Consider the following 26,454-nt stretch of genomic DNA (forward strand, 5'->3'; position numbering starts at 1 on the left):
GCTTCTTTCACCCAGATGCAAATTTGCACAGAAAGCAGCTCTGTAACAGCCTAAATCTGCTTGTACCTCATCTCCTTTTATTCCCTGTTTTCACTGCCCAAAAGGAGACAAGATGTCCAAACAAGCAGCTGGTGTCACCCCGAAGCTGCTGACGTTAGCTGGTGCAGCTCTTCCTGGTAGAGGCAGCAACACACTTCCTGCTGCCTTTCAAAGAGGGCGGTAGGGTGAGGGTGGGCTCTGTGCTGATGGAGGAGCATCAGCAGAGGGAAGAACCACTCCCCCAGGGCTGGGCCTCACCGCATAGTGCTCACAGGCTAAAGACATGTGATGCCTCTTGGCAGGGATTGGCTTTCCTTAGGCAGCTGCTGCTAACACTGAGACCAGCGGCATCTCCAGAGGCAACACTGCTACTGAAACTTTCATCTCTACTCCCTGTTCTCGAGGCACGTCCCACTCATCAGTCTGAGAGCAGTGCCTGGTTTTCAATGCCCTTCTTAAAGTCCCCCCATCTTCCCTGTTAGCCAGCTACAGGCACAAACTGAGCATCCTGTGTAGAATAGAGGCTCCAGCTTCAGCTTTGCACTGTACCCTGCACAACATCCCCTACAACAAGCAGTTTAATAACAAAGTGCTAAACCAACACTGCTGCTGACAAAACCCAAGGCATGTCCTGGGCTGTGGCTGTGCAAGAAGCTGCTTTTGCCTGTGCCAAAGCCTGTCTGGCCTGTGAAAGGTGCAGAACTCATGGTGCTGAACAGCAGGTTCTTTACTGCACAACACTTGTCAGCCACTGGCACTGCAGCTCCAAGCTAACATGGTCACACAGTGATAACAAAGAGGAATCATCTGGGTCAGGAATACTTTTTAATCAGCACAAGCTGTTCTGAATTTTGCCTGAGAGGAGACCAGAGGCTGCTGTCATCCTCTTCTCTTTCTTCTCTTCCCCAAATCTCTCCTTGACAGGAACATGGTGGTTTTACTTCATCTCAATCAAGGAATGCCCAATTCAGACATTTTAACCTTTAGTGTCATGAACTCATTATTTAGCTCTCCCCTGATGTACAGAAGTAGTTTCAGTGTACCAAAAGCCTAGCTCTAGGTCCATCCAGGTGCAATTCAGATGAAGCAATCGCTGGTTTAACAGTTTATTTAAATCATTTGCCCTGTAAAGCACACGATTGTTGTCCTGCACCTACTCTAGTTCCACGACTGGGAAGTGAAAGCAGCCAAACCCAAACATCATTACTTGAAGCTGAATAAAGCTGCTGGATGCATCAGGAGATTAACAACACTGATCACACACCGACAGACTCATCCAGCCCCCGTGAGGCACACGGGTGTCAGCCTTACGTCGAAGCATTCCCTTGCCAGGACAGGCCTGAGCGTGTCTGATGTGCAGCACCAAATCTTCCTCAGAGGCTGAGTCCTTCTGCATCAGAAGGTGTCACTGGCCTCAAAAGCCACAATTCCAGGGGGATCTCCTCCCCTGGCATTATGTCCATATTGAAAACAAAGTAAAATCCAAAGGTCCATTCACACACGTGGGCTCCATTGGCAACTTTGATCCTTACCTCCTGTTGGTTCAGCCCTCACAGATGGGCTTTTAGCAACTGGGAAAGAAAATGGTTTCCTTTTTTTTTGTTTGTTTTAAAGAATAATTCCTATATTTCTGTCAGCCAACTAATTTCAATCACAGCATAATCTAAGAATAAAGCAAATCCTAGCCAAGAGGGGCTACCACAGGACCCTCATGAGTCAACCCAACCTGCAGCGAGGGGGAGCAGCACACCCCAGCTCCTCACATCCCTGCACCCCAGCTAGGATCTTGTGGTGAACTCCAGTTGATTTTCCTTTATATTGTTTCTCTTTCAGCTTAGGAATGATCCAGTCCTCATGATGGCTGCACTTCAAGAGAGCAGTGGGGGTGGAGAGGCTTCTGAGCAGCAGCCAGCATTAATGGCAGTGCTCTGTGATATCCACAACAACTGCCTTTTTCCAGCTGAAGAAGAAATAGCCCGTCCCTGCCCCTGCTGCCACGGCTATGCAGAGGTACCCGTTGTATGTCATGAAGATCAGCATGAGGAAGTAACTGACCACGACTTGAATGATGTGCAGTACAGTCTGCAGGAGGTGAGGGAAGCTCAGCATCTGCTGTCTGAGGACACAAAACCCAGAGAAGAGTCAGCATCCATGAGATAGCAGCAGGAAAATGCACAACTCAAAGGAGAAAAGCAAGCTGTCAGGATGCCAAGGTGGGCATGGAATGGCAGAGAAGGTACCAAAGCAGAGGCTTCTGCATGCAGCTGTCACTTGTAACTGTTTTCCCCCTACAGCTGACAATACTTCCTGGGAGGACAAAACTTTCAGCTGAGAAACAGACTTCTGCAAGTTGATTTTACCCCCACATTGAATAAGCAGAATGGCAGCTTTGGAGGCTTTGGCTACCTGTCAACAGAAGGATCCTAAGTATTTGGAGCATCTTCCTAATGAGGAAAGGCTGTGGGACCTGGGGCTGCTCAGCCTGGAGAAGAGAAGGCTGAGGGGGGAGCTCAGTAATAGTTACAAATATCTCACTGATGGGTGTCAGGAGGTTGGGGCAGCACTTTTTCTGTTGTGTCCAGTGACAAGGGGTGATGGGATGAAGCTGGAACACAAAAAGTTCCATTTAAAGATAAGGAAAAGCCCTTTCAGTGTTGGAGTGAGGGAGCCCTGGCCCAGGCTGCCCAGGGAGGGTGTGGAGGCTCCTTCCTTGGAGGGCTTCAAGACCCACCTGGACACGTTCCTGTGTGACCTGATCTAGGTGGGAGCTGCTTTAGCAGGGGGTTGGACTGGATGAGCTCTAAAGGTCCCTTCCAACCCCACCATGCTGGGATTTTCTGTCAGGGTTGCTGGCTATAACATCCAAGTTCTGTCCTGGGGAGTACCCAAAAAAACCATCTTATCTGACTCTTTGCTGCTTTCCTCCTTTTGTCCCCCATCCTTTAGGGTGTCCGTGCAACTCAAGCGCAGCATCCTGCAGCATCTCAATCTGGAGTCAACATCCTTTGCAGACAGCAATACTGGCTGCATGGTTTTTTCAGTCCTTGTTTTTGCCTTTGTCAACTGCTGCAAAAAAAAATGTGTCTCAGAATGAAGAGAAAGTCTTACCCAACAGTTTTGTGAGTCTCCATCAAGATAGTGCCGTTGGGCCCTGGCACTGGCATGGAGTTGTAGCGGATGCTGACTTGGGATTTACGGAGCAGACACTCTCGGGCAATCTTAAGGCCTTCATAAAACATGGCCAGGAAGAAGACAGCCACAAAAGCACCAGCCATTTCTGATAAAAGAGGGAAGGTTATTGTATCTGTGCAATGAAGGATGGTTGCTTTCAACACATCAGAAGAGATGCTGTGTGACTGCACACAGGCCGTGGCACAGGCTACGGCCGGGCACCGTGTGCCTGTGTGTACAGATGGGTGAATTTCAGCCACACTCTGACTGGGTTTTCATCCATAAATGACACCAGCAAATCACTTTTGCTCATAAGACCAGTCAAATTCCTGAACTGTACAAACATCTCCCTTCTTTGTTCACCCCACAGGTGCTGTTTAAAACAGGCTCAACGCCGTGTGCCTGGGTGCTTTTGGCACAAAGAGCAAGGTAAGTCCTGAAACATTCATCAATTGCAAAGGTTGTCTTTGGACTGGACAAGACAGTTGTACTAACCTCCAGGAGTATTGATTATAAGTCCCGAAAACAGCAATGGCACATTCTCATAGCTGAAGTGGAAAGTCATTGCCTGCTCAAAACATAAAGAACATCAAGATGAGCCTGAACAGCTCATCCTGAGATGGAGTTCACAACAAGGTTTAGCAAAGGCTTTTGTATGATGACAAGAACTTAGATCATTTCAGTGGTTCACCAGACAGACTTGAAGAAACTCTTCAGTGAATTGAGTGTAACACACACAAGTGAGACACGGCTACAGGTGCTCCAGGCTCCAGCAGTGTGCAGCTCTTTTTGGCAGTGCCCTGGGCAGAAGGCACTGTCCTTCACAGTACCTGCTACAGAAAAGCACTGCCTCCTTGCTTTTGGATCTCCTTTTCTCCTCAGCATCAGACATAGTCTGGGACTAGGGATGTTGTCACTGTGGAGCTCATCTTCCCCTCCCCATGACTACTTGTGGGCTGGGGTACAGGGCACTTTATTCTCCCCATCTTGACCACACGTGGACATGGGCTCAATCCTCTACTGCCATCCTGCACCATGCCAGCAGACTGTTGTTTCCCTACAGAGCCTCCTAATATCCTACAGGAAACAAAGGTACAATGAGGAGTATTATATGTAAAACAGGACCACAGCTTCCTTGGGGTGAAAATAAGGGCTCCTGAACCTGTACAGTGAGTGCTGTGGGAAAGGGAGACAGCAGTGATGCCCCTGACAGCTGGAGTTCATCCAACCTTCCCATGCAGGTAAATACACTGCAGTTTAGCACATCTTGACTGCAGCTGCACAGTCTTTTCACATGCAAAGTACTGACTAAGGTAGAGGAAATTTCTCTTTGATCTCCCCTCATGTCTTAATTAAAGTTATTTGCTGACAATCAGAATTATGCTTCATTTCAGCACCCATAGGAAGCAGCAGCTGTTCTGCACCCCCACAGCACAAATTATTATAAACATCTTTTAGACAGCACTTCCATTTCTTTGGTGAATTTGCCATTTTGACACTTAAAACAAAAACCACAAAAGCCAAAGAGCATTACAGCCTCACTCCATAAACCATAGCTGCAACACAGCCTGGGACTTGGTGCCAGTGAAGATTGGGACTATGCACATGGTAAAATGTGTTCAGCCTATTATCTAAGCTGCTGTACTTATTGACTTCATTCCCTGACAGTTTGATCTGCAATATAATCTTGAGCAGTTAATCACAGTTCTCAGTTGTGGGGCAAGGCAAAGTCCTGTAACCATCCACTGAAGGTAAGAGCACTTGACACTTGTGAAGAAACAGCATCTACACAGAAAATAGCAGATCAGAGAATGCCAACACTTTGCTGTTAGATTATATGAAGAGCTTCACAAGGCTCTCAGTGAGAATGCTGGACTGCAAGCTCCAGAAGCACTACTGGGCTATGATCACAAAAGAGAAGGCTGCTTTAGTCCTCTGTTCTCTTGCTGTGGTACTCTCTGCATTGATTCTTGATTCTTTCTTCAAGGCACATAAGTGGCAGGCAAATTAATTGAAGGCTTGCAAAACATACCTCAGAGTATATCCTCATTTGAAATGGAACTTCATGCTGTCTCCCCTCCTTTCAATACTTAACCATAGAGTCATGTTTTAATCATCTGAACCTCACTCCAAATGTATTTAGGAAAGGGAGAAAAAGCTGAAAAAGTCCTTGGAACTGGCTCCACACAAGCACAGATCCTATGGTCATCTCCAGGGCAACTCTGGCCAGGATCCCTGCAAAGCTTCACTGATGCCAGCAGGCACAAGTCTGAACTTGTTTAAATCAAAGGTAGCTAAACCAGCAGGATTCAGGACCTACACAGCCAGTGTGGCAGAGCCCTGCTAGCACTCTGCTCCCCTAACTGAGTGCATACTTAAAAGTAAGGAGGAAGAAGGCACAGAGGCTGCTCATCTGCAGGTAAGACCAGTCCATCAGACCAATGTGCAATCCTCTTGGTCCCAGTTAAGGCTTTTGCTAGCTCTGTTGGCCCAGAGATGTCCATCCATCTCCGTTTCTTGCAGGAAAATGCTTACTTTGCATTTCTGCCTCTAGCTGGCTAAAGGGCAGAGCCCAGGCTGGCTGCTAGAAAGGGTTTTGCAACAAAAGGCTGTTTTGCCAAAGGATCTCCAGCTCTGAAATCCATTTGGTGTTGCATATCACCTCATGCCACTCCTTCACTCTAGAAGAGCCTCAGTAAGTTCTGTGTTCTAACTGCATTGATTCATGCCTTCCAAAGCTTAAGTTTACTTTCCAATTCTCAAGAGCATAGTCTTTAAGATGACAAATTACTCTGACAAGGAAAAACTCTCTGGTTAATTGTGACTTTTCCACTTACCATCATCATCATGTCAGATCCATGGTCATGTCCTGGGGCTGCTGTTGAGTGGTGATGCTCAGGAGGATGTGTAGTTGACAACATGGAGCTGTTGGTGGGGTGATTGTGAGACATCTTTATGACAGAGAGATTCAAAAAGGCACGTAGAAAAGTGGGACCCTGAAAAACAAACACAAAAATATAACAAGAAGCACTTTTCTAAAGGAGAATGTGGTTTCTCTGTTGCTTCTGTAAGAGAAAATACTCTAAGCCACCGAGAGCTACTGCCTCTGGGTAAACTTCTGGAGCATCCTCGTGGTCCTGCACTCACAGTCCTACAGAGCACACACAGCAAAGCAAGCTGAATGATTTAAAGGAGGTGTGTCCCTCTCAGATTTACATCATCATATTGCTACATCATCCTAAACCTTTTTGCCAGAAAGGCAGCCTAATCTGATAGAGGTAGCACATGGGGACAAGTGTTCAGCATAAAGAAACATTTCTTATCTGTAAGAGGAAAACAACCCAAGTCTCTTCTCAGTTACAGTCATGCAAGAGGCAAAAAACACCTCAAGCCCTATTTTAAATTGCATATACTAAAGGGCCAGATTACAATATTTCTCTTAATTGACAGTTATGCATCTTATTGGGAACATATTTAACAAAGAAATTATGTTAGGTGGTACAAGACCTACTGCTAGGCAAAGGTCTGCAACAGCCACAGGCAACTGGATTTCATTTCCATGAGCTTTACATTGTCACATTTCCCCTCTAATCACATTTCAGACAATGAGAGAAACACTCAAAGGGCTGCCAGTCCAAATCCCTAATCTGGTTATTGCAAATCACTTCTGTCTGGACACACTACATTAAACAGAAAAACACACCCTTGGGGTTAGATGTGGACTGCACTCTGCACCCCAGCACAACTTGGGATGGAACCAGGGCCAATTTCTGGTGTGAAGTGAAAAAGTCACCTGGTGAAAACAGCAACAGGAGAGGAAATAACCTGGGACTGTCAGTAAATCCTGAAACAGCAGCATCTGTCAGTGTGACAGAGCCAGGCAAAGGCAAACCTAGCTACCACTAAAGATAAGTACTGACGCTGCTGTACTAGACCCTGCCTGTAATACTGTGTGCCCTCCCAGTCTAGCTGAGCACTCACATAAAACCAAGTGAAAGAAGAAACAGACACTTTATCAAATTGAAGTTTCAAAGAAACCTGAGATGAGATGTATTTCCTTCCAGATAAATCCTCAAGGTGTCCTTACCCTGGGAAAGAGGAGATTTTTAAGCTACAAGGCAGTATGGTGTTTGAACAGATGTAGGTGTGAATATATTTAGATTGGAGAGCAGAAATGAAACCCTAGGATGCAACGTTCTCACTGGTAACTACTGTCCAATTTGATTATTTATCCCTTTCAGGATTCCACACTGCTGCCAAACTGTGTTCCAAGACACGCCACAGAAGCCCTGCTTATTCACTACATTAAAACTCACTTTGTGCTTGGGTTCTGTCCTGCTTCTCACTAACTTAATATCACTGGTCTTCAGAAAGGAAGAAACAGGGGACATGTTCTCTAGATATTTACACTGTATTAACAAACAGGGTCAAATACTCACAAGCAGCTGCATGTGGATGGGCAGGGTCTTGGTGCAGCTTATGAAGAGTATACCTGATGCTCACTCATGCAGCTCCTTCCCCACCCTGCTACACTGACTGCTCCAACAGCAAGTCCAACCCCCTCCTGCCGTTACCCAACACTGAAAGATCCTTCATGGGATCCTGAGAAGGATGGGATATTAGGTAGCACAAGAAGAAGCAGCCTACCCTCAGCCCCTTCAGCTGACTCTGTGCTACTGAAGGTTACCAACACATAGATGTATTTCTGTTTAAAAACAAACCACCTCCAGTGGAACACCACAGGAGAATCAGTCTCCAAGTTACAACTTAGGAGCTTTCTGTCTGTGCTTTGGGGTAATAATCAATACCTAGGGCAGCAGCAGTAACAGGTTAATGGCTGTGTAATACTTCAGAGTGTAAACTTCTGGTTTGCTTGGGCAGACTCTTAAGAGCCAAGCTGACTGACACGGGGCTGTGCTTGTCATGAGAAGGGCGCTGTTCTCAACCAGTCTGCCTCCACACCTGGAGGAAAAACACAAACAGAAGTTTCTATTACCACCATTTCTTTAAATAGATTTAGTCTTTGACAAACCCAGCACTTCAGCAGCAGGTATTTTTGTCTGAATGGGTGACTTGATCCCTGCCTGCTCCACATCTTTGTGTGCAAACAGAGGCATTGGAATGGAATACTGAGCACACCCTGGTGAGAGGATCTGGAACACACAGTGGCTGCAGCAGGCTCAGGTATTTCAAGCCATTTGCACACCTGAAGGGCACAAATCTTATGGTGCACCTGCCTCACTGTTACCAACACAAAAGGGGGTTTTTGTTTGCACTCTGCAGTAGCCTACCACATAAGAAAACTGACAGGGTGGGACAGGAGATGGGAATGAGGAAGTTTGCTCCAGGGCTTGCTTCTTTCCTTCTTGGTGCTGTCATCCCAGCACAGAGGAGCCACAGCCTCCATTTCACAGCCCCTTCAGTTCTGAAGGAAAACAGCAAGGCTCAAGAGCTCCACACAGGACTTTCCTTCCTTCAGAGCAGGACTGCCCTCAGCACATAGACAGGCTCTGTTCAGATAGAAGATTCTGACCCTGTGCTGTACTGCCACGGTGGCAGCTCAGCAAACCAAACTGATTCAGGGAGGTGTGCAGCCAGGAGCAGGATCTGACAACCAACATACTGTTAGCTCAATCAGCATTAACATTTACTTTCACCTTCCCACCAACATTTAATCAGTGCTGCCTCACCTCACACATGCAAGGAAGCCACATTTACCACTCCAGGGCATGGAGAAGGGAAGGGAAGACAGTTATCTCATACCAGGGCACAATAGAATGGGTAAATGAGCTGGACCTGGTGAGATGCCAGACACAGAGCAGTCTTCTCAAGCAGGTCTAAGCCATCAAATGACTGCCATTATATGTAACCTCCATTACACTTTCCCAGTCTATTGCTTCTGCTTTGTTAATCCAGAATCCTGCCAGCCCACTGAGCTTTTCCTGTGGCAAACAGCCTTCCAGACACCCAAGGGAGATACACCTTTGAATGCAGGAACACAGGTCATGCAGAAACAGGAGACATTATGGGAAGGATCTGCCAGGCTCCCAGAAAGTGCTTTATAAATCAGCTTGGTCTGAGACACAGTGTGCAGACAGAGCTGCCTTAAAGTCACATTCAGAAAGAGTTGAAATCCCTTTCCACATCAGCAGTCTAACAGGATTAACAACAGAGCCCTAAATCACTGCCCATTAGAGCAGCAAACTTCTCCCTGCAGAACACTGAAAAGAAAGAAAATGAATTCCACTGGCTCTACCCAAAAGGGCTTGAGCCTTAAAAAACATCTCTTCAGCCTCCCTTACACTAGTTACTTGCTCAACACAGACAGTGCTTGCTGCAGTGACTCAGGGAGCAGAAATGCTCCTGCACAGAAACCTCCAGACTTCTGTCTCAACCCAGCTGGAGTGACTCTTACCTAAGGTCCCTCCACCAACGCTTTTGGTAGTCAGGAGGTTCCTCCTTTCCCCTGAAGAAGATGTGAAAAAGACCTGGGAAGATTCACTAAGAATTAGAATGAAAGCTCCTGAGAGAAATCCAAGGAGAAAAGATTAAAACCCAGCAAGCTGGAAAGGCAAAGATCTCCTGCTGACATGTCATGTCTGTCCCTGTCCTGTGGGACACAAAGCAATGCTACACAGAAAACCCATCAGCAGTAGAAAAGGCACCCAAAAGTTAGCAGGGCTCTACTTACAGCAGTCCAGCTGGCAGACTGTTTGAGCTCCACTGGCTCTGAGCTTGTGGTCAAAAGCCCAATTCTGTTTGGTTGGGGTTTTTTTTAAAGTGCAGTAAATGGAGGTGGGAGGGGAAGCTGAGAGCCTGCAGACACTACAGCACTGTGCGCTGCCTCTGACCCTGGGCTCTGAACGGGCTGAGCCACTCATCCCAGCCTTAAGCACTGCTTCTACTTTACTCAATTTCCGGGCAAACTCGACAACTTTAACTTTAACTGCTTCCTTTCCAAGGCAGGAGACTTGCTGTGACTGCTCCAGAATCCCAGGCTCAGCTCCAGAGCTGCTTAAAGGCACAGCTGAGGGACAGAACAATTCCATCACTTCATATGCAGCCAGAGCCCCTCCTGCATCGAGCTACCTAAACACACTGTAGTGATGTGGGGAACAAGCAGATGATTCTTCAGAGTGTTTCACAGATACACCCTGTTGCTCTCCAGAGACAGAGTTCCCCTCAGAGCTCTCCTGAGCAGCCTCAGCAACCCCAGGCTGGAACTCAGACACAACCCCAGGCTGGAACTCAGACACACAAGGAGGGACTATGCTGTGGCCAGCACACCTCTTCATTCCACACCTCTGGTTTTGCCTTGCACAACTCCTGAAGGAGCTCTTAGTGCTATATTAAGAATTTAAGGGATGTTTGCAAGGTCACAGCAGAACTGTTTGGCTTGGCCTGATTCTGCATCACCACCTTAGAGCCCCAAACAAAAGCCTTTACCAGAAGTGTAAAGCTTCCTCAAAGCTCAATACACTAGAAGGTGGACAGCAGGAAAGGGAATGGCTTGGGAGAGCAGCTCTGGTAGAGCTGGAGGGTTGGGCTGTCAGGCTCCACGAGTTTGTATTTCCTGGGCTTTGTCTGTGACCAGAGAAGCTTGCAAATCGATTCCACCACATCAGCAGAAAGCACACAGTGTGGCAGAGGGTATATTCTCCCTCTCCACCTCTAAGCAGCAGGGATAGAGCTGAGCTGTTGATACAGACAGGTTTCAGAAGCTTTTGAAGGAGGAAGTCAGGTACTCTGGAGGATGTCCAGCTTCAGATGCCAGAGGGTAGAGGGCAGGGAGCAGAGAATGGTGGGCAAAAAAAGTGCTGAGCATGGCTGCAGACAACATCTTACATTCAGCTTGGAAAGGGGATGATATCTGGGCAGACTGTGACATGCAGAGATGGAAGCAGTCAGCAGAGGCATTAGAAGGCAGACACAGCCAAGCTGGTAGCATGTAGAGACCAGCTCTTCAGCAGCCATCACACCCAATACAAGCAGAAGAATGGGCTTTTAAAAGTAACCCACAGGGCTGTTAGTTCTCCATGAGGTGAGAAAGACACACAGGAGACTGTTCCTCTGTCATCAACTCCATCAGGGATCCCAGGCTGGAACCACTACAGCACCGCTGTGGATGGTGAAGGTGAGGGCAGGGAAGACAGCATGCCAAAAATGCTTCTTTGCTCATGAGCTGTGCCCATGATGGATGGCATCTGCCCAGGCTGAGACAGACTCCTTCCTAAGGCAACCCTGACAAACCCTAGAGGCAGGACACAGAGAGTGAGTGGAGAAAAGCCCTGTGCCACCCATGCAGGGAGGTTTGGGGGTGAAGGATTAAGTCAGAGTTCAATTCAGCTTCTCTGCAGCCCAGCCAAATCCCACAGTTGGGGCCAACAATCACACTCTGAGTACCTGCCCACTCCTTGGTGCCTGGGGGAACTCACAGGGCATCGGTGGGTCTTCACAAACATCACAAGAGAACTCTGCCATGTGGAGTCATTTTGCTGTTTTCTCACACTTACCTGAGCTGCAAACCTCTACCCTTCAGGGCTTCTGGATGCCACCATTTGCTAATTTCATTCTTCCCAGATCCCTGTGTCTCTTTCCCACACCCCACACCTGTAACAGTTTGTCCCTCTTGTGACCAGGCTGCTCTGTCCCCATGGGACAGGCTACACCCTCCACATGTAACCAGTGCCCAGCACTCGTGGACACAGCCAGAAAGAAACAAGTGGTCCAATGTCACAGTATGGATTCCATTTGAGATGCTGGCTCATAAAAGCTTCCTGGAGTTGCACAACATGATTTGACAGCAGCAGAGTTATATACATTAATCAGCTTTTAATTAAAGTGAAGATTAAAATAATTTGCTAAAATGTCAGCACTGGTTCATCCCTCAAGGTTCCACTTTGAACCAAAGCTGCACTCAACCAAGTGCAGAGCTGGTTGCACTCACTGAGCACTGATCCTCCTTACTAGAGGAGGGGCCAGAGCTCTTTCTCTCAGCATGGCTACAATCACATCTTTTGATGGAGTTTATTTTCATAGCAAACTTGTCTGGGCACCTTCTGTTAGAGACCTTGCTTGATCTGCTTCCCTAGAAGGGGATAGTCATTCCTAATCTTCCAGCTTCTGCAGATTCCTCAGGAAACCTCTACATCTTTGAACAAGGAAAAAATATATAACTAAGGACAGGCTGTTCTTAACAGACAATGCACTGAACTTCATGAAGCAGAGGCATCACATCAGGCCGTGTCATCACTAACTGGCCAAAGGAAGTGAAAGGCAGCAGATGATGATCCTGCAGAACAGAAGCTTGGCTGTAAGACTGCTAACATTGGAGGAAAGGCTGAGAAATGCTGACAAGAGCTGTATAGAGATGGAGAAAATGTTGGTGAGGTAGGTGAGCAACACACAGATTGCTCCTGGGAGGAGCTTTTTGCTGAGCTGTACTATCATAGAATCCCAGCATGGTGGGGTTGGAAGGGAGCTTTAGAGCTCATCCAGTCCAACCCCCTGCAGAAGAAGCTCCCACCTAGATCAGGTCACACAGGAACGTGTCCAGGGTGGCCTTGAAGAGCTCCAAGGAAGGAGCCTCCACACCCTCCCTGGGCAGCCTGGGCCAGGGCTCCCTCACCTCATCAGGGAAAGAGTTTTTCCTTATGTTTAAATGGAACTTTTTGTGTTCCAGCTTCTTTCCATCACCCCTTGTCCTGTACTGAAACTAGAGGAGATGGAAATACAATAAATGAAGGGCATTCCTGAGAAACATGGCAAAAGCCAGGAGTCCTTGCCAAGGTTTTTCTGGCTGTAACCTCATTTCTGCTAGAGATGTCTGACACAACCCAGGTTCAAGCACATGGAACAGATACAAAGCTTTGCATCGAGGAGTGACCCTCTGCTGTCTCAATAAGGCTCCCAAACTCCTGGCAGTTATGCTAGATGATTATTATAGGTCTCTTCCATCATTATCTTACTCTATTCTATACTATTGCATTCTATTCTATCCTGTCCTGCCCTCCTCTGCTTGTGCTGGCCATCTCTCAACCCTTGCTTCAGTAGAGCAGGTAAGATGATTACCACAATGACCACATCAACCTCTCACGAGAGGTTTGTCTCTTTCCCACAAATTCTAGGTCAGCACAGGAATCAGCAGAAACTCCCCTCATCTACAAAAGAATCCTGGCCTCATTCCCAGACAGACTAGTGAATGTTAAGGCTGTTTTTGAAAGAAGAACTGTAACCTTAGAGACTAATCCATGCCTCTACCTGTTGGACTGAATCTTGGGGTCACCACCTACAGATGCTCTCCAGGCTGTCCCACTCTTGGCAGGACAGGAGACAGTGACACCATCTCTTCAGCACAGTGGCAATGAGCTGCTTCTTACCACCCCCAACACAGGGCTGAGGGAAAACATCTTTGAAGGTGCACAGTAGGCTTTTGGGATACATCTCACTAGATCATTTTCATGTTGTTGCCAATATGACACAAGGCATGACACGAGGAATGCCACTGGAGCTGGATCTGGCATCTCCTGTAAACACCACACAATCCAGGCTTGCAAGACACAGCCCAGAGCTTCAGTGCTTTGCAGCCACTGCTGAGCACACATCTGTCACAGAAGCCTGGCTCAAGAGAGTTATTTGTGGGTAATGGACAGATGCTGAGGATGGCTGTTGAACTGTGTGTGTATGGCTCTTACCCACACAAAGGACAGCTGAGCAGGACACAGCAAACAAGATTTGGAGAAAGAGATGTCAGGAAAGATGTGAACTACTACACCACTATTGCACCAGTGTTCTACTACACCAGCAATAACCTGCTGCCATCCTGATCAAACACAAATGCTTTCAACCCAAGGGAGCACAAACTAACCCAAAATCTCCAGTGGGCCCCTTTCAGAGGACTTGAGCATATTCCACCCTTGGCTGGTTTTGTCAGCCCCAGACAGAGAGACTATTAGAAGCTGAGCAAATCAAAAGTGCAGTTCAGGGAACAAAGCACAGCTCGCTTGGCCCAGAGCTGCCCATCCACTGACCAGAAGCAGAAGGCCAGGAATAGATATGTCAGCCACAAGCTGGGGTTTTTTACTGATGAGAAATGCCAATAAACATTACAGTCAGTATTCAGGAAGGTGAGATGCTGCATCAGCAGACAGTGAACGGTGACAAAGGTAGTACCAATGTAAGGAAAAACTATTTCACTGTGTGGGTGAGGGAGCCCTGGTCCAGGCTGCCCAGGGAGGGTGTGGAGGCTCCTTCTTGGGAGGTTTCCAAACCCACCTGGACATGTTCCTGTGGGACCTGATCAAGGAGAACCTGCTTTAGCAGGGTGGTGGGATTAGATGATCTCTAAAGGTCCCTTCCAACCCCCACCACTCTGTGATTCTGTGACTGTAAAGGTGATTGGGATCCTTCAATAGTTTAAAGTTTGTGTGAGCATCACAAAACTTTCCCCTTTTTCATGTTGCTGCTCCAGCTATAACAGAGTAGAACCCACCTCCAGCCAGCTCTTCTCTCTGGGCACAGAAAACCAGGACATGCAAGTGGCACATTGAGTGCTGATGCCAGAGCAGATCAGTTCTCTGACAGACTTGTGACTTCTGCACTCAGAGGAGTGACATGCCATCCTCAAGCCACTCACAAGCACAATGTCCTCCATTCTGTACATGTGCATTTCCCCCCTTCCCTCTTCATATCTATTTCTCTTTCACCATTAACCTTTAAGATCCTGTATTTGCTCTGCACTGGTTATTGTTTTCCTTCCTATCTAGCCAAATAAAGCCAGTAAACCTTTTCTGACACCCAAGAGCAGTTTATGGAGAGCAGCAGAACATGCAAGACCTGAGGAGCCAATCCCACGGTTATCAAAGAAGAGAAGATGGCATGCAAAGGATGACTCAAATGTACATCTGGAGGGAAATAATGGCATCAGAGATGCCAAAACTGACAGAGGATGCTACATTACAATCTCTTTATAAAGTATCCAGGCTAAAGAGCTCCCACAAAAGCACATCAGACACCAAAACTCCTTATTGCCAACGCCAGCGTGCATTCAGAGCTAGTGCTAACAAGTTTCCATCAAAGGCAGTTCCCATGAGGCATCTACAGAAGAACCTCTTCAGCATTCCCTGTGCATGTCAAAGGCTTCTGAAGCAATTACCCCAGGACTGTGGTCTGGCAGGCTGCTTCATCACGGCTTCATTGCTCTTTCTCATATCGTCAAGGGTATAAAACAGTAGAGCTGTAATAGTTACTCCTGTTACAACACAGCTGGTATTCAGCATCCTGGGAGGAGAGCCCTGAAGGCCTCCCAGTTCCCCCAGGGACCATGCTGTGTTTAAGCAAAGATAAGCCAGGACAGCAGAGTGCAGTTCACTTACCCAGCATTCACCTGAGGACCTTCCTGCTAACGTGTCAGATGAAGCAAGCTGCCAAGCTCTCCTTCTTACCAGTGCAAAGAAACAGGAGACCAGCAGGGAAGGGGAGACAGAAAACAAATGCCATGTGATCCCTATTTTCCAAGATTATGTAACTTCTTGAATAAATAGACACTTCCTTATCCTCTGTGGTCATTTCTGCAGAGACATTGCACAACCAAGTGCAGGAACAGCGACCAGAGAGATGTGATCCACGTGGCCAGAGACCAGGAATGATCCTGCTGCCTCACTGTGAGCTGAGGAACAAGTGGGATCAAGTCCTAGGCCCTGCAATACTCTTCAAAAACTTTAATCTAAAAAAAAGGTGATAGTATTTGGAACTGTCTCTTAGATAACTTCAACTTCCTTAGGAAAACCAGGCCCAGTGAAGAATTCATATTGCTATTTCTGTGTCCTAACCAGCAGCAGATGCTAGTTTGCATTCTTCTACCTACAACTGACTTTGTATTTAAATCAAGGGAAGACTTAAATCTTAAGATGAAGATAAAATCTTTTGTGCATAAGATTTCCCATCACACTCACTAACTCAGCATCCAGATTTCTGCAGGTTCACACCACCCACACCATTGGTATGTGTGAAAAGGAGCCAGCCTACCTCCCACAAAAAGGGTGTCTGTCCAGAGGGTAAGAGTTGTTGTACTCCTGTTTGTGACCATTCAGTGGCCACATGCAGATGCATCCCATCTGTAAGGAACACTAGGTGGATGTCAGGATGTGAGGCAGGGCACTACCTTCAAGTTAATACCCAATAAACCACTGTTATGTGTTTTGCTGAAGTGGAAAGAACACACATCAGCTTCTACACAGTATAAACACCTCTGACCAGATTTACTTACAAAAGCCTTCTTCCCTTAAGCTCTGTAAGACTGTAAAATAATCTCAAGAGACACAAAAATTAAACCAGGATTCAGCAAGTGCATTCCCAAGCAAGGAAGCAAAAGCTTCCTCAGCTGCAAAAACACATGACTCCCTAAACACATGTGCCCTGAAAGTGCCTCGCCTGGCCTTTATCACAGGTGCTATATCTGGCAACATCATACATACCTTTGTCTCATGCAGATAACACTAATACTGAGGACAATAAAATGGATGGCATGGATCTATTACAGGCCTCATAAAAGGCAGACAAAAATCCAGTAACATAGGTGACTCAGAAGGCCCACAGAAGATTCCCAGCTCTTGCCCTGCCTGCCCTTGCTCCACGTGTCACCGCAGCAGGACTGGAGGTTTACATTTTCAGTCATGGCACTGAGAGGTTTAGGGGACCTCCTAGGATTTCCAATTTCCTCGCTCAAGCAGGCTCAGCTTGAGCAGGTTGCTCAGTCAGCACCTTACTGCTCCCCCTGCACACGTAGTTTGGTAACCTGTGTGTGCCAAGGACTTCGCAGTAACTGCAGGGATGACGAGGAGCTGCTCTGTGCTCTGGAGATCAAGGGCAGTGTTTATGGACCCAGATATAGATCCTGTAGTTGAACTAAAAAGCTCCTGTTGTTGAACATCCTGTGAATTCTTTGGCACAGACTTTTTCCCTGCAACTAACTGGGGCAATGCCTGAGGCACTGCAGTATGAACAAAGACAGTTTTAAGTTCATCATCAGCTGATAACAACCTAACCAGTGACACAAACCTGCGCGTGCCAGAAATAAACTCATTTTCCCCCTAGAGCTGTTTCAACATCATAACCACACTTAGCTCAGAAAAGGCAACATTTGTACAAGCTCTGAACTGGTTTTCAGGTATGATTTGAGAATCTGGATAAGAAAACCACCCAGCAGAACTCCCTGTTAATTAAGTTTGAGGCATCCAGCCAGTTTAAGCAATTCACATCCATTCATGTCCAGTACTGCCACATAACTCATCACAGAGAGACACCTGGGAAAGCTTCTTTGAATAACAATTCCAGCAGCACATTTCACTCCTTTCTTTTCCTACTTCTGTAGTTTGTCTGCAATTACTTGCCCAGATGCACACTCATGTGCAGACACAGCAGCATTTTATGGTGGCCACTCAACCGTTCACCTTCCCTGGAGCTGGCGTGTTCCAGCCTGTGCCAGACATTGCTGCAATAGCCACACGTTGATGCCAGCTCCTGCATCAACAGTTGGGACTTCCAACCCCACTCTGGTGTGTCAGGGTCACCTTTTAAAAGCAGGTTTTTCACTAAAGACCTAACAGTTCACAAGACTGACTTAGGAATTCTGAGAGTTATGCTTCCCCAGCTTGCAGAAGGGAAATGGATGCATTCTCACTTAATTCTGCAATGCCATCTACAGCTCTCCCTCAAAACAAAACCTTGTTTAACCACAGCCAAGGATCAAACTCTTCTGTGCTTCAATTGTCCAAAACACCAGTTGTTTTGAGAAGGCAGAAGCTATTTCTTAGCAGATGCAAGGTAGAACACAGGCCACCATTGGCAAAATCCATTCCACTGTGTGTGGAAGTCAACCTCTGCTTCAGCAGAGGGTTAAGACCAAAAACCCACATTGCCAGAGGCACTTTCCTGGTTTTACTCTGTGATCTTGGGTAACAGCAAGAGGCTGGAAGATGTGACAATAACTTCCAGGTAGTAATGCAAATACTTGTAAGAGTTGGGAGCACAAACTCATAGCCCTAGTCCACAGAACACAGCACCCCTGCATTTTCACTTTGGAAACACAAACGTTCAGCCACACCTTCACTCTTTGCCACCTCTGCAAGGCAGAAGATTTCCTGAGGTATCAAGAGGGAAAGGGCAATAAAATCAAACCATTCTCTGGGAAAGAGCTTGCCCTAAGAAGAGCCTTGGCCTCGTGACACTCTTCTGACAGGACTATCTCTAGGGCATGGAAAGACAGAACAACCAGCCATCAACACTACTTCATTTTTAGTATGAGAGGCAATAAACCACCCTGGGAAAGAGCTTTGAACACTGTGGTTTTCATGGAGCTTTCAAACCCTTGCACTGCCACAGAGCTGTTAATCCCAAGCAGAAATCATTCATAGCTGACAAAAAAGCTGAGCACTTACTATTGCAGAGACAAGTCTCCTCCAAACAGGCCACAAGTCTGAGACAGAGCAAAGTTTCTAAACTTCTTGATAATGCTGACAAGCAGAATGCATATCATTATCTGCATCAAAGGCTAATCATTAACTTCTGCTCAGATTCAGCTATCATCACTTTTACTCTGCTTAAAGCCCATTTATTGCCCAACCCACTGCCTATTTCAAAGCAAACCCATTCCTTGCAATAGGGTCAGTGGGCAATATTTATATTCAACTTCACTTAACTCTGCAAACTGAGGGGATAGGCTGAGGCAGCTGGGATTCCTGCTACACCCCACTCAGGGTAAAACCATCCCTCACAAAATATTGACAAGCCCTATTGTTACAGTCACAGGTTTCATACCATCCAAGACAAATATTTACTGCTTGGACTATGCAGCACACTGTAGGCATAAACCAGTGGTGGTAGGGCCAGAGCAAGGACTAGGATGCTCACATAAAGCTCCAAGAAAGAGGGAAAGTGACTCCTGAGTCTTCTTTACAAGATCTTTGCAAAAATGCAGAGATTTTAGAGCTCCCTGACCACATTAAATGTGTTGCAGAGATGATTTTCACACACATTACACAAAACACATCTCAAGTATTAATTTCTCTGTCAGATAGAAGAGGTTCCAAAGAAACACAAGGAAGAATTTGTTCCCTGCTGAGGTGAGGGAGGCCTGGCAGGGGCTGCCCAGATGGGCTGTGGAGGCTCCTTCTCTGGAGACATCCCAACCCAGCTGGATGAGTCCCTGTGTGCCCTGCTCTAGGTGGTGCTGCTCTGGCAGGGGGGTTGCACTGGATGAACTTTGCAGGTCCCTTCCAACCCTTGAGACTCTGTGACTAAGGTAGTGCTTTGTTTGCTTTTGGATTCTGTAATAAAGCAAGCTTAGTTTCCTTTAGTATCTACCCCACAATGTAGAAAAATGATGCTTTCAAAACTACAGGACAGCTTGTGGGAGCTTGGGGAGTGATAAAAAATAACAAGGCAGTTATATCATGGTGCAGAAATTTTTCCACACAAGACAAATCCTGTCACAGTAGCTGTGTCTCTGGCTGGAAAGTTGGATTAGCAATTGCTACCAAAGAAAAAATGTGACAAAGGAGGAAAAGGGCAAGAAGTGTAGCTGTTCTGTGCCCTGCCATACAAGCATCCTTATGGTAAGGGCAGTGGGTTTAAGTAAGATCAAAAACAAGAGTCGCCCAGAAAGGGATCATCTGGCAGGCAGTGCACATGATCCCACTATTGTGATGTACTGGAGGGTTTTACTTGAGGAATTCAGCAAATTAAGGAATTGATGCTACTGCCAAAAGGTTTCTTAAAGTATTTTGTCTTACCAAAGAAGCAAGATAGACAGAATAAAGCATATTGGGCTTTACTATCCAAGGACACTGCTCTGTGTTTATGCCCTGTATGAAGAGAGCAGCACAAAAATGGCTTTACAAGTACAACCAAACCTGTAGCAGGAGCTCGAGGGCAGCTGTAAAACTCCCAAGTATCTATCTTTTAATTTGTTTAGGCTTCCCCTTGACAGTACCTGTAACAATTTCCCCCAGCATCCTTCAAGCCTCACCTCACACCACCTTAAACATGAAGGTTCAGTAATGACTTATCCCAAGCTAATGAAGGGAAATAAAGTCAATAGTAACTTGATTTGTATAAAACCCTCCTGGCAGAGAAGCCAGAAATCATGGCTCAGCCTCTTGTCAAAACCACTATGCTTGGAGTGCAGACAAACAGGGTGACCATAAAAGAGGCAAGTGAGAAAACCAGACCAACACTATGGACTGCATTTCACTTCCAGAGTATCCCAGGGCTGGGTGTGTTCCTAAGGAGCTTGTGCTTCAACTTCCCTTATCACTTTGATGTACAAGGCTTGACTTACCACGTCGGAAAGGCTCATGGATGTGTCAGCCCTCCCCTGGAGCGCCACACGGACGGCAGCCGCCGCCGCCACTTCCCGACGGCTGCAGGAGAATAAATGGGGACGGCGTGCCTGCTGGGAGCCCTGCCTTTGAGTCTGCCACACGTTTGTTATTTCTTTCCCAAGTAAAGGATGCAAGTTTGGAAGTGCACTCAAGCTGTGACAATACTTTGTCAAGTCTCTTTAATAACATCAGGCAGGAAAAGTTAATTGAGGCCGTAACTGATTTGTCGGGTCCCTGGATCTCAGGGCAGCCTCTGGCACAATCTGGAGGAACTGAGCCAGGAGCTGCAGGGAGCTGCTGAGCACAGCACAGAGCTTGGGCACTCAGCCTGCACCAGCACGGCGTGGAGCTGCTCCCATTTCCCCATGCAGAGTACACTCAGTGTTTGAAAGAAATCAGCCAAGGAGCAGGTTGGGTCACAGGGACGTGCAGCTCCATCAGGAGGCTCAAGCCATGTGCCTTCCCAATCACATAATCTCAAGGGCTAGAAGGGACCTGAAAAGCTCATCCAGTGCAACCCCCCTGCCAGAGCAGCACCACCTAGAGCAGGGCACACAGGGACTCATCCAGCTGGGTTGGAATGTCTCCAGAGAAGGAGCCTCCACAGCCCATCTGGGCAGCCCCTGCCAGGGCTCCCTCACCTCAACAGGGAAGCAGTTTTCTCTTGCTTTTCCACACTCACAGAGGAGCAGGTTAGCCAGTTGGCTAACATGCACTAGCTTGCACTGCCTCTTGGAGGTGGCCTGAAAGTACTTGTTAATCCTACATACCCAAGTACAATTCAATTATCCCTAACATGAGAAAAAGCCTGGAAGTGTCTTTGAGCTGCACACTCCTGCCACCCAGAACAGATGCTTTTAAAAACAGAAGTGTTTAAAAGAAAAGCCCCTAAAAAGCCAATTGTCACACTTTTTCTTATCCAAGTTAGCCAAAAGATTAACTACATACATCACAAATGTCACATTCCAAGCTCATGTACCTTCACCAGAGGAAGGAGATCTGAATCCTTGTACTAATGAGCAAGTGTGGGACCAGACAGCTTTGTTAAAGCCAAAGTCTCACAAAGTCTCAGGAGAGAACTTGGTGCACTCACTCTCAGTTTCATGGCAGAACAGCTGAATGCTCTTCTAAGTTTTCTCCCAGCATCTTGGGCTGACACCAGTGAGGACAAAAGAAGCACAATCCCTTATAACATTGTGGCCTGGGATCTAGAGCTACCATGGTCTGCTCTACTTAGGTAACACTAGAGTGAATAGATTACGTGCACATACAACTTCTTAAACAGATCATAAGTGACAGTCACACCTGTGGTAAAATCCTGGGGGATTTTCTGATACTATATACATGCAGAGTAAGAGAGAAAAGGGGCAATTTTAAAGTAGTTTCCACACAAGCATATATTCTAGCTAGCAACCATGACTGCAAGTGCCACTGCAAATCAACAGGACCCTTGCAGATGTGAACTGGTGGGACAGAGGGAAAAAAAGACATTGGGAAGATGACATTAAAGATCACAGGAATAGAGAAGTAAGGACAAAAAGGAGGTATCTCATCACAGCCTCCTGCTTCTAGATTGGCTTCTAAACCAGAAAAGTCTAATTCCACAACCAAGAAATGAAAGGCTTTAGGAAGTTAATCTGTAGTGCAGCAGAACAGGAGTTTAATTTGTTCACAATAACTAGTCCCATTATTCTCAGCATTAGCAGATTCCTTTCAACTAAGATAAAAGATTAATGGAAATATCATTGGTCTTGAGTCCTTTGGGACTTGATTGGGAACATTTCCAGAAACAAAAGGCAACAGAGTAGATTAGCAAAGACTGGATGTCCCAGAGAAAAGCAACATCAACTAGAATGAGTCTTTTTCATCCCTGCCCAAGAAAAAATTGCCAAGACTCCCAGTGATTTCCTGCAGGCTTTTGGAGGAGTTCATGCTGGCAGGCTGCTTCAGCTCAACTTCACAAAATTCTGCTGCAGATTACTGCTAACTTTCAGGGTGAACTTCAGCCAAGTGTGGAGAAGGCAGGTGTGTCAGGGCACAAGACTGTCCTGTCGGGTAGAAGGGTCTTTAACCCAAGTACAGTAAGCAAAAAGTAAAGGAGAAAATACTACATTGTAGTTAAAAGAATAGAAAGTCCTGTCTTCTATATGACCTGATGTCTCATTGGAAAACAAGACATCTGAAAGGGAGCTCCTTAGGGCTCTGATGCAAAGCTCACAGTGTGGATACAGTAGACCTTCTCATCTATTTGTACTCCAAGGCAGCTAAAGATCAGCAGTCTCCATGCCTTCCCTTGCCAAGCATTAAGGTTTTGCTCAGAGACAGAGTGGCTCACTATAGCCAAGACTTGAAGTGACACTAGAGAAGAATCCTCCCAAACCTCTTCTCTAAAAAGGAAAGCTAAAGCAAACACAAAGCTTCTTGTCCACTGCAAGTCAGAGGCAGAGGCAGGGATAACTGCTTTACAACAAAAAAACTGACACAAGCAGAAGTGTGACTCGGAAGCTCCTCTGCTCTACTGGCAGAAATCAATTCTCTGCCTAGTTAAAAAGCTGCTCTAGATTAGAAATCTGATACAAAATTAAAAGAATTGTCTGTAACTTCCAACAAGCAGCAAAATCCCAACTCAGAAACAGCCACAGACACCTCAGTTCTCAACACGAAGTCAAGGGGGAACCTGCAACTCCCCCTCATTTTATTCTTTTCAATCCTTTTTCAGGGTTTTTTTGGTGGGGGGAAGGAGTGGAAAAAGAAAAATCCTGCTTACTGAAACAAAAATTGGTGTGTGCAGCAAAAAGCATCACTTCAAGTTTGGTTTGTGCAGCAGGGAAGTCACAGTCAGCTTCAACACATCCACAGTTACAAAGCCGATGTGCCTTTCAGCAGCAACGTTTACACTGTACTTCCAGTGCCCCCTCTTTTCAATGAGGGATGAGAAAAAAAGCAAGGCATAAGCCAAATCTTGCTGAAAGCCTCAGGAAATATCACATCACAAATTAGATGAACTGGGACCATTAAATTGAATGCTAACTTACTCTAGAAGATCACAAACTGCTACTCATGAGAAACACTGTGAAAGCTTTGCTTACCTCGGGCTCAAGCAGAGGCAGGTTGAGATCAAATAGATTTAAAGTGAATTTAATAAATACTTGTAAAGAGAGGAGTTGAATCCACCTTTGCAGAAGATGTCATACTGTTAACCATGCTGAAGCTTGGGATTTGAGCATAAACATGAAAAATTGGTCTAGGAACTTAGGAGGAGCCACAAGCCCACTGCAAACTCAAATGCAGATGAGAGCTAGGAACAAAGCTTAAATAAGTAAAAAACAAGGCTAAGACAAGGCTTAGAAGTGATGCTTGCAGTGTGCACTCCTAGCAGCTACCTGCCCACTTCACTGACACTGAGATTTGCCAGTGCTGGAATCCAGGGTGGGAAAGCACATTGGCTGCTCTGCTAAGAATCACAGAATCTCAAGGGCTGGAAGGGAGCTGCAAAGCTCATCCAGTGCAACCCCCCTGCCAGAGCAGCACCACCTAGAGCAGGGCACACAGGGACTCATCCAGCTGGGTTGGAATGTCTCCAGAGAAGGAGCCTCCACAGCCCATCTAGGCAGTGCTAGGGCTCCCTCACCTCAACAGGGAAGAAGCTTTTCCTTGTGTTTCTTTGGAACCTCTTCTGTTCCAGCTTGTGCCCGTTGCCCCTTTTCCTATCATTGGCCATCACTGAGCACAGCCTGGCTCCAGCCTCCTCACACCCACCTTTGATGTGTCTGTAACCACTGATAAGGTCACCCCTCAGGCTCCTCTTCTCCAAGCTGCAGAGCCCCAGCTCCCTCAGCCTTTCATCACAAGGCAGATGCTCCACTCCATCATCTCTGTGGCCCTGCACTGAACTCTCTCCAGCAGCTCCCTGTCCTTCTGGAACACAGGGGCCAGAAATGGACACACTATTCCAGATGTGGTCTCAAGAGGGCAGAGCAGAGGGGGAGCAGGACCTCTCTGACCTACTGCCCACAGCCCTTCTGACCCACCCCAGGGTGCCATTGGCCTTCTTGCCCACGAGGGCACATTGCTGGCTCATGGTCATGCCCCAGGTCCTTTTCTCCTGAGCTACTCTCTAAGAGTTCATTCCCCAATCTGTCCAAGTACATGAGGTTATTTTTTCCCTGATGGGAAAGACTGTAACTGGAAAGTTTTTGCTTCTGAGTTAAACTTCATACTAAAACAAAAGCAAAAAAGTTGGCTACAAATATAATACTGCCTTGATCTAAGAAAACCAAAACACTAGGACTGAACCACACAGGTCTTCACTGCTTAAAAAAATCTACCTTGACTGCCAAATTGATAGAAATACAGGAGGAGGCAAAGCAGGAAAATATCTCTTCATCTAACAAACACAGGAACCACATCTCCTGTTTGAAGTTCATGTCCACCTGCCATACCAAGGGAGGAACAATCTGCTCCAATTAAGAATTTCCATCAAATTTTGGTAAACTATCCTCTGTGTTGGCTTTACTTTTCCTTTTTGCAAGTTCCATTCTAAACTAATCACACATTCTGCAGTGGGAAAAAAAGCTGTTTAATACTCCCCCTTGTCATTTCCCTCTAGAAATGAAATCACTGACACTCCAACCAGGCTGTAAACCCCCCCCATGACTGCAAATAGAGTGCTACAATGGACCTGGCAGCCTTGCAGGAACTATGCCAAATTTCCCATCAGTGCCCAAATTTATTCAAAGCCAGAAAACGATCCAACTCTTATTGTCATGTTGCTCTCCCTCTGCATTAAGTTTTGCTGCATTTCAACACGGTGTGTTTCAGAAGGGATGAATTTAAGGACAAGGCAGTGGATCTCATAAAGCAACTAGAGATATCAGCTTTCCAAAGGAAAAGCCCCACTAAAGAGGGAGCACTCTCAAGCTTCAAAGCAAAGGGGGGAAATTGCTTAACAGGGCCCAGCACAGATGTTTGTAAAACCAAGAAGCTATTCCGATGTTGAGAAAAAAAAAACATAGCAGAAGTATCATGCCATGAGAATGAAATGTGAGGGATAACAGTGCCTCAGTGTCCCGGCCTTCTCGCACTCAGAGCTGCAGGGTGCCTACCAAGGCGCAAAAGTAGGGCATTGAAGCCAGCCTTTGGCAAAGCCAGACCACCCCTGGAGACGGGCCAGTCCCCGGGTCCCTGAGGGGAACACGGCTTCGCTGGGTGCAGGGCGGGCCGGCGGATGCGCTCAGCAAGGACAGCACATGGCGACCGAGGGCGCCCGGCTGTCACCTTGGGAACAAACACGCCGCCGCTCGCCAAGCCAGGCCCACGGCTCCCCCGGGAGCCTCTGCCCGTGCATCGCGGCCCCGCTGCGGGGGCGCTCCCCGCCTGCCCTCCGGGCTCGCCCGCACCCCAGCGAGCACGGCCCGCTCGGCAGCCCGCCCCGCAGGCCCCGCAACAGCCCCGCCGAGCCCACGGCCCGCAGCTCGCCCTCAGCCTCGGGCCGGCCCGGGACTATCTCCCCCTCAGCCCCTGCCGCTGACAGGCCGCCCCTTCACCGCCTCCCTCCCTCCCTCCCGGCCTGGCCCGAGGCGCCGCATCCCGCCGTGGGCGCGCGTGAGGGGGCGGACGCGGGGCCTTGAGGCGGCGGCGGCGGCGGCGGCGGCGGCGGCGGCGGCGGCGGCGGCGGCGGCAGCGGGATGAGCGCGAAGCGCGACGAGCCCGGCGCGACACTCACCGGCCGCCGACCGCCTGCCACGAGCCCGCGGCTCCGCGGCTCCGCTGCCCCGCCGTGCGCCCCGCCCCGACACGTGACCGCCGTACGTCCCGCCCCCGGCACGTGACCGTTGTAAGCTCTGCCCCCAAACCAAGCCCC

At 47.4% G+C, this 26,454-nt stretch overlaps 1 protein-coding gene across 6 annotated transcripts; it reads right to left on the minus strand.

Annotated features, from left to right (window-relative positions):
* Nucleotides 1–1,131: 1,131 nt before the first annotated feature.
* SLC31A1 (solute carrier family 31 member 1) lies at nt 1,132–26,386 on the minus strand. 6 transcript variants are annotated; one of them, XM_062011931.1, is made up of 6 exons: nt 26,317–26,384; nt 8,019–8,172; nt 6,048–6,206; nt 3,706–3,778; nt 3,148–3,316; nt 1,132–2,155 (listed from the first exon to the last, which is right to left on the minus strand). In XM_062011931.1, the coding sequence occupies exons 3-6, from the start codon at nt 6,159–6,161 to the stop codon at nt 1,954–1,956; spliced, it is 558 nt and encodes a 185-aa protein (XP_061867915.1). In that variant the 5' UTR covers nt 6,162–6,206; nt 8,019–8,172; nt 26,317–26,384; the 3' UTR covers nt 1,132–1,953. The 6 variants fall into 6 exon arrangements, with proteins under 6 accessions (XP_061867915.1, XP_061867916.1, XP_061867918.1 ...); XM_062011932.1 differs by lacking the exon at nt 26,317–26,384 and adding an exon at nt 15,585–15,637; XM_062011934.1 differs by lacking the exon at nt 26,317–26,384 and adding an exon at nt 9,626–9,682.
* Between the last annotated feature and the right edge of the window lie 68 nt (nt 26,387–26,454).

This window comes from Colius striatus, chromosome 19, assembly GCF_028858725.1.
Source record: "Colius striatus isolate bColStr4 chromosome 19, bColStr4.1.hap1, whole genome shotgun sequence".
Classification (NCBI taxonomy): domain Eukaryota; kingdom Metazoa; phylum Chordata; class Aves; order Coliiformes; family Coliidae; genus Colius; species Colius striatus.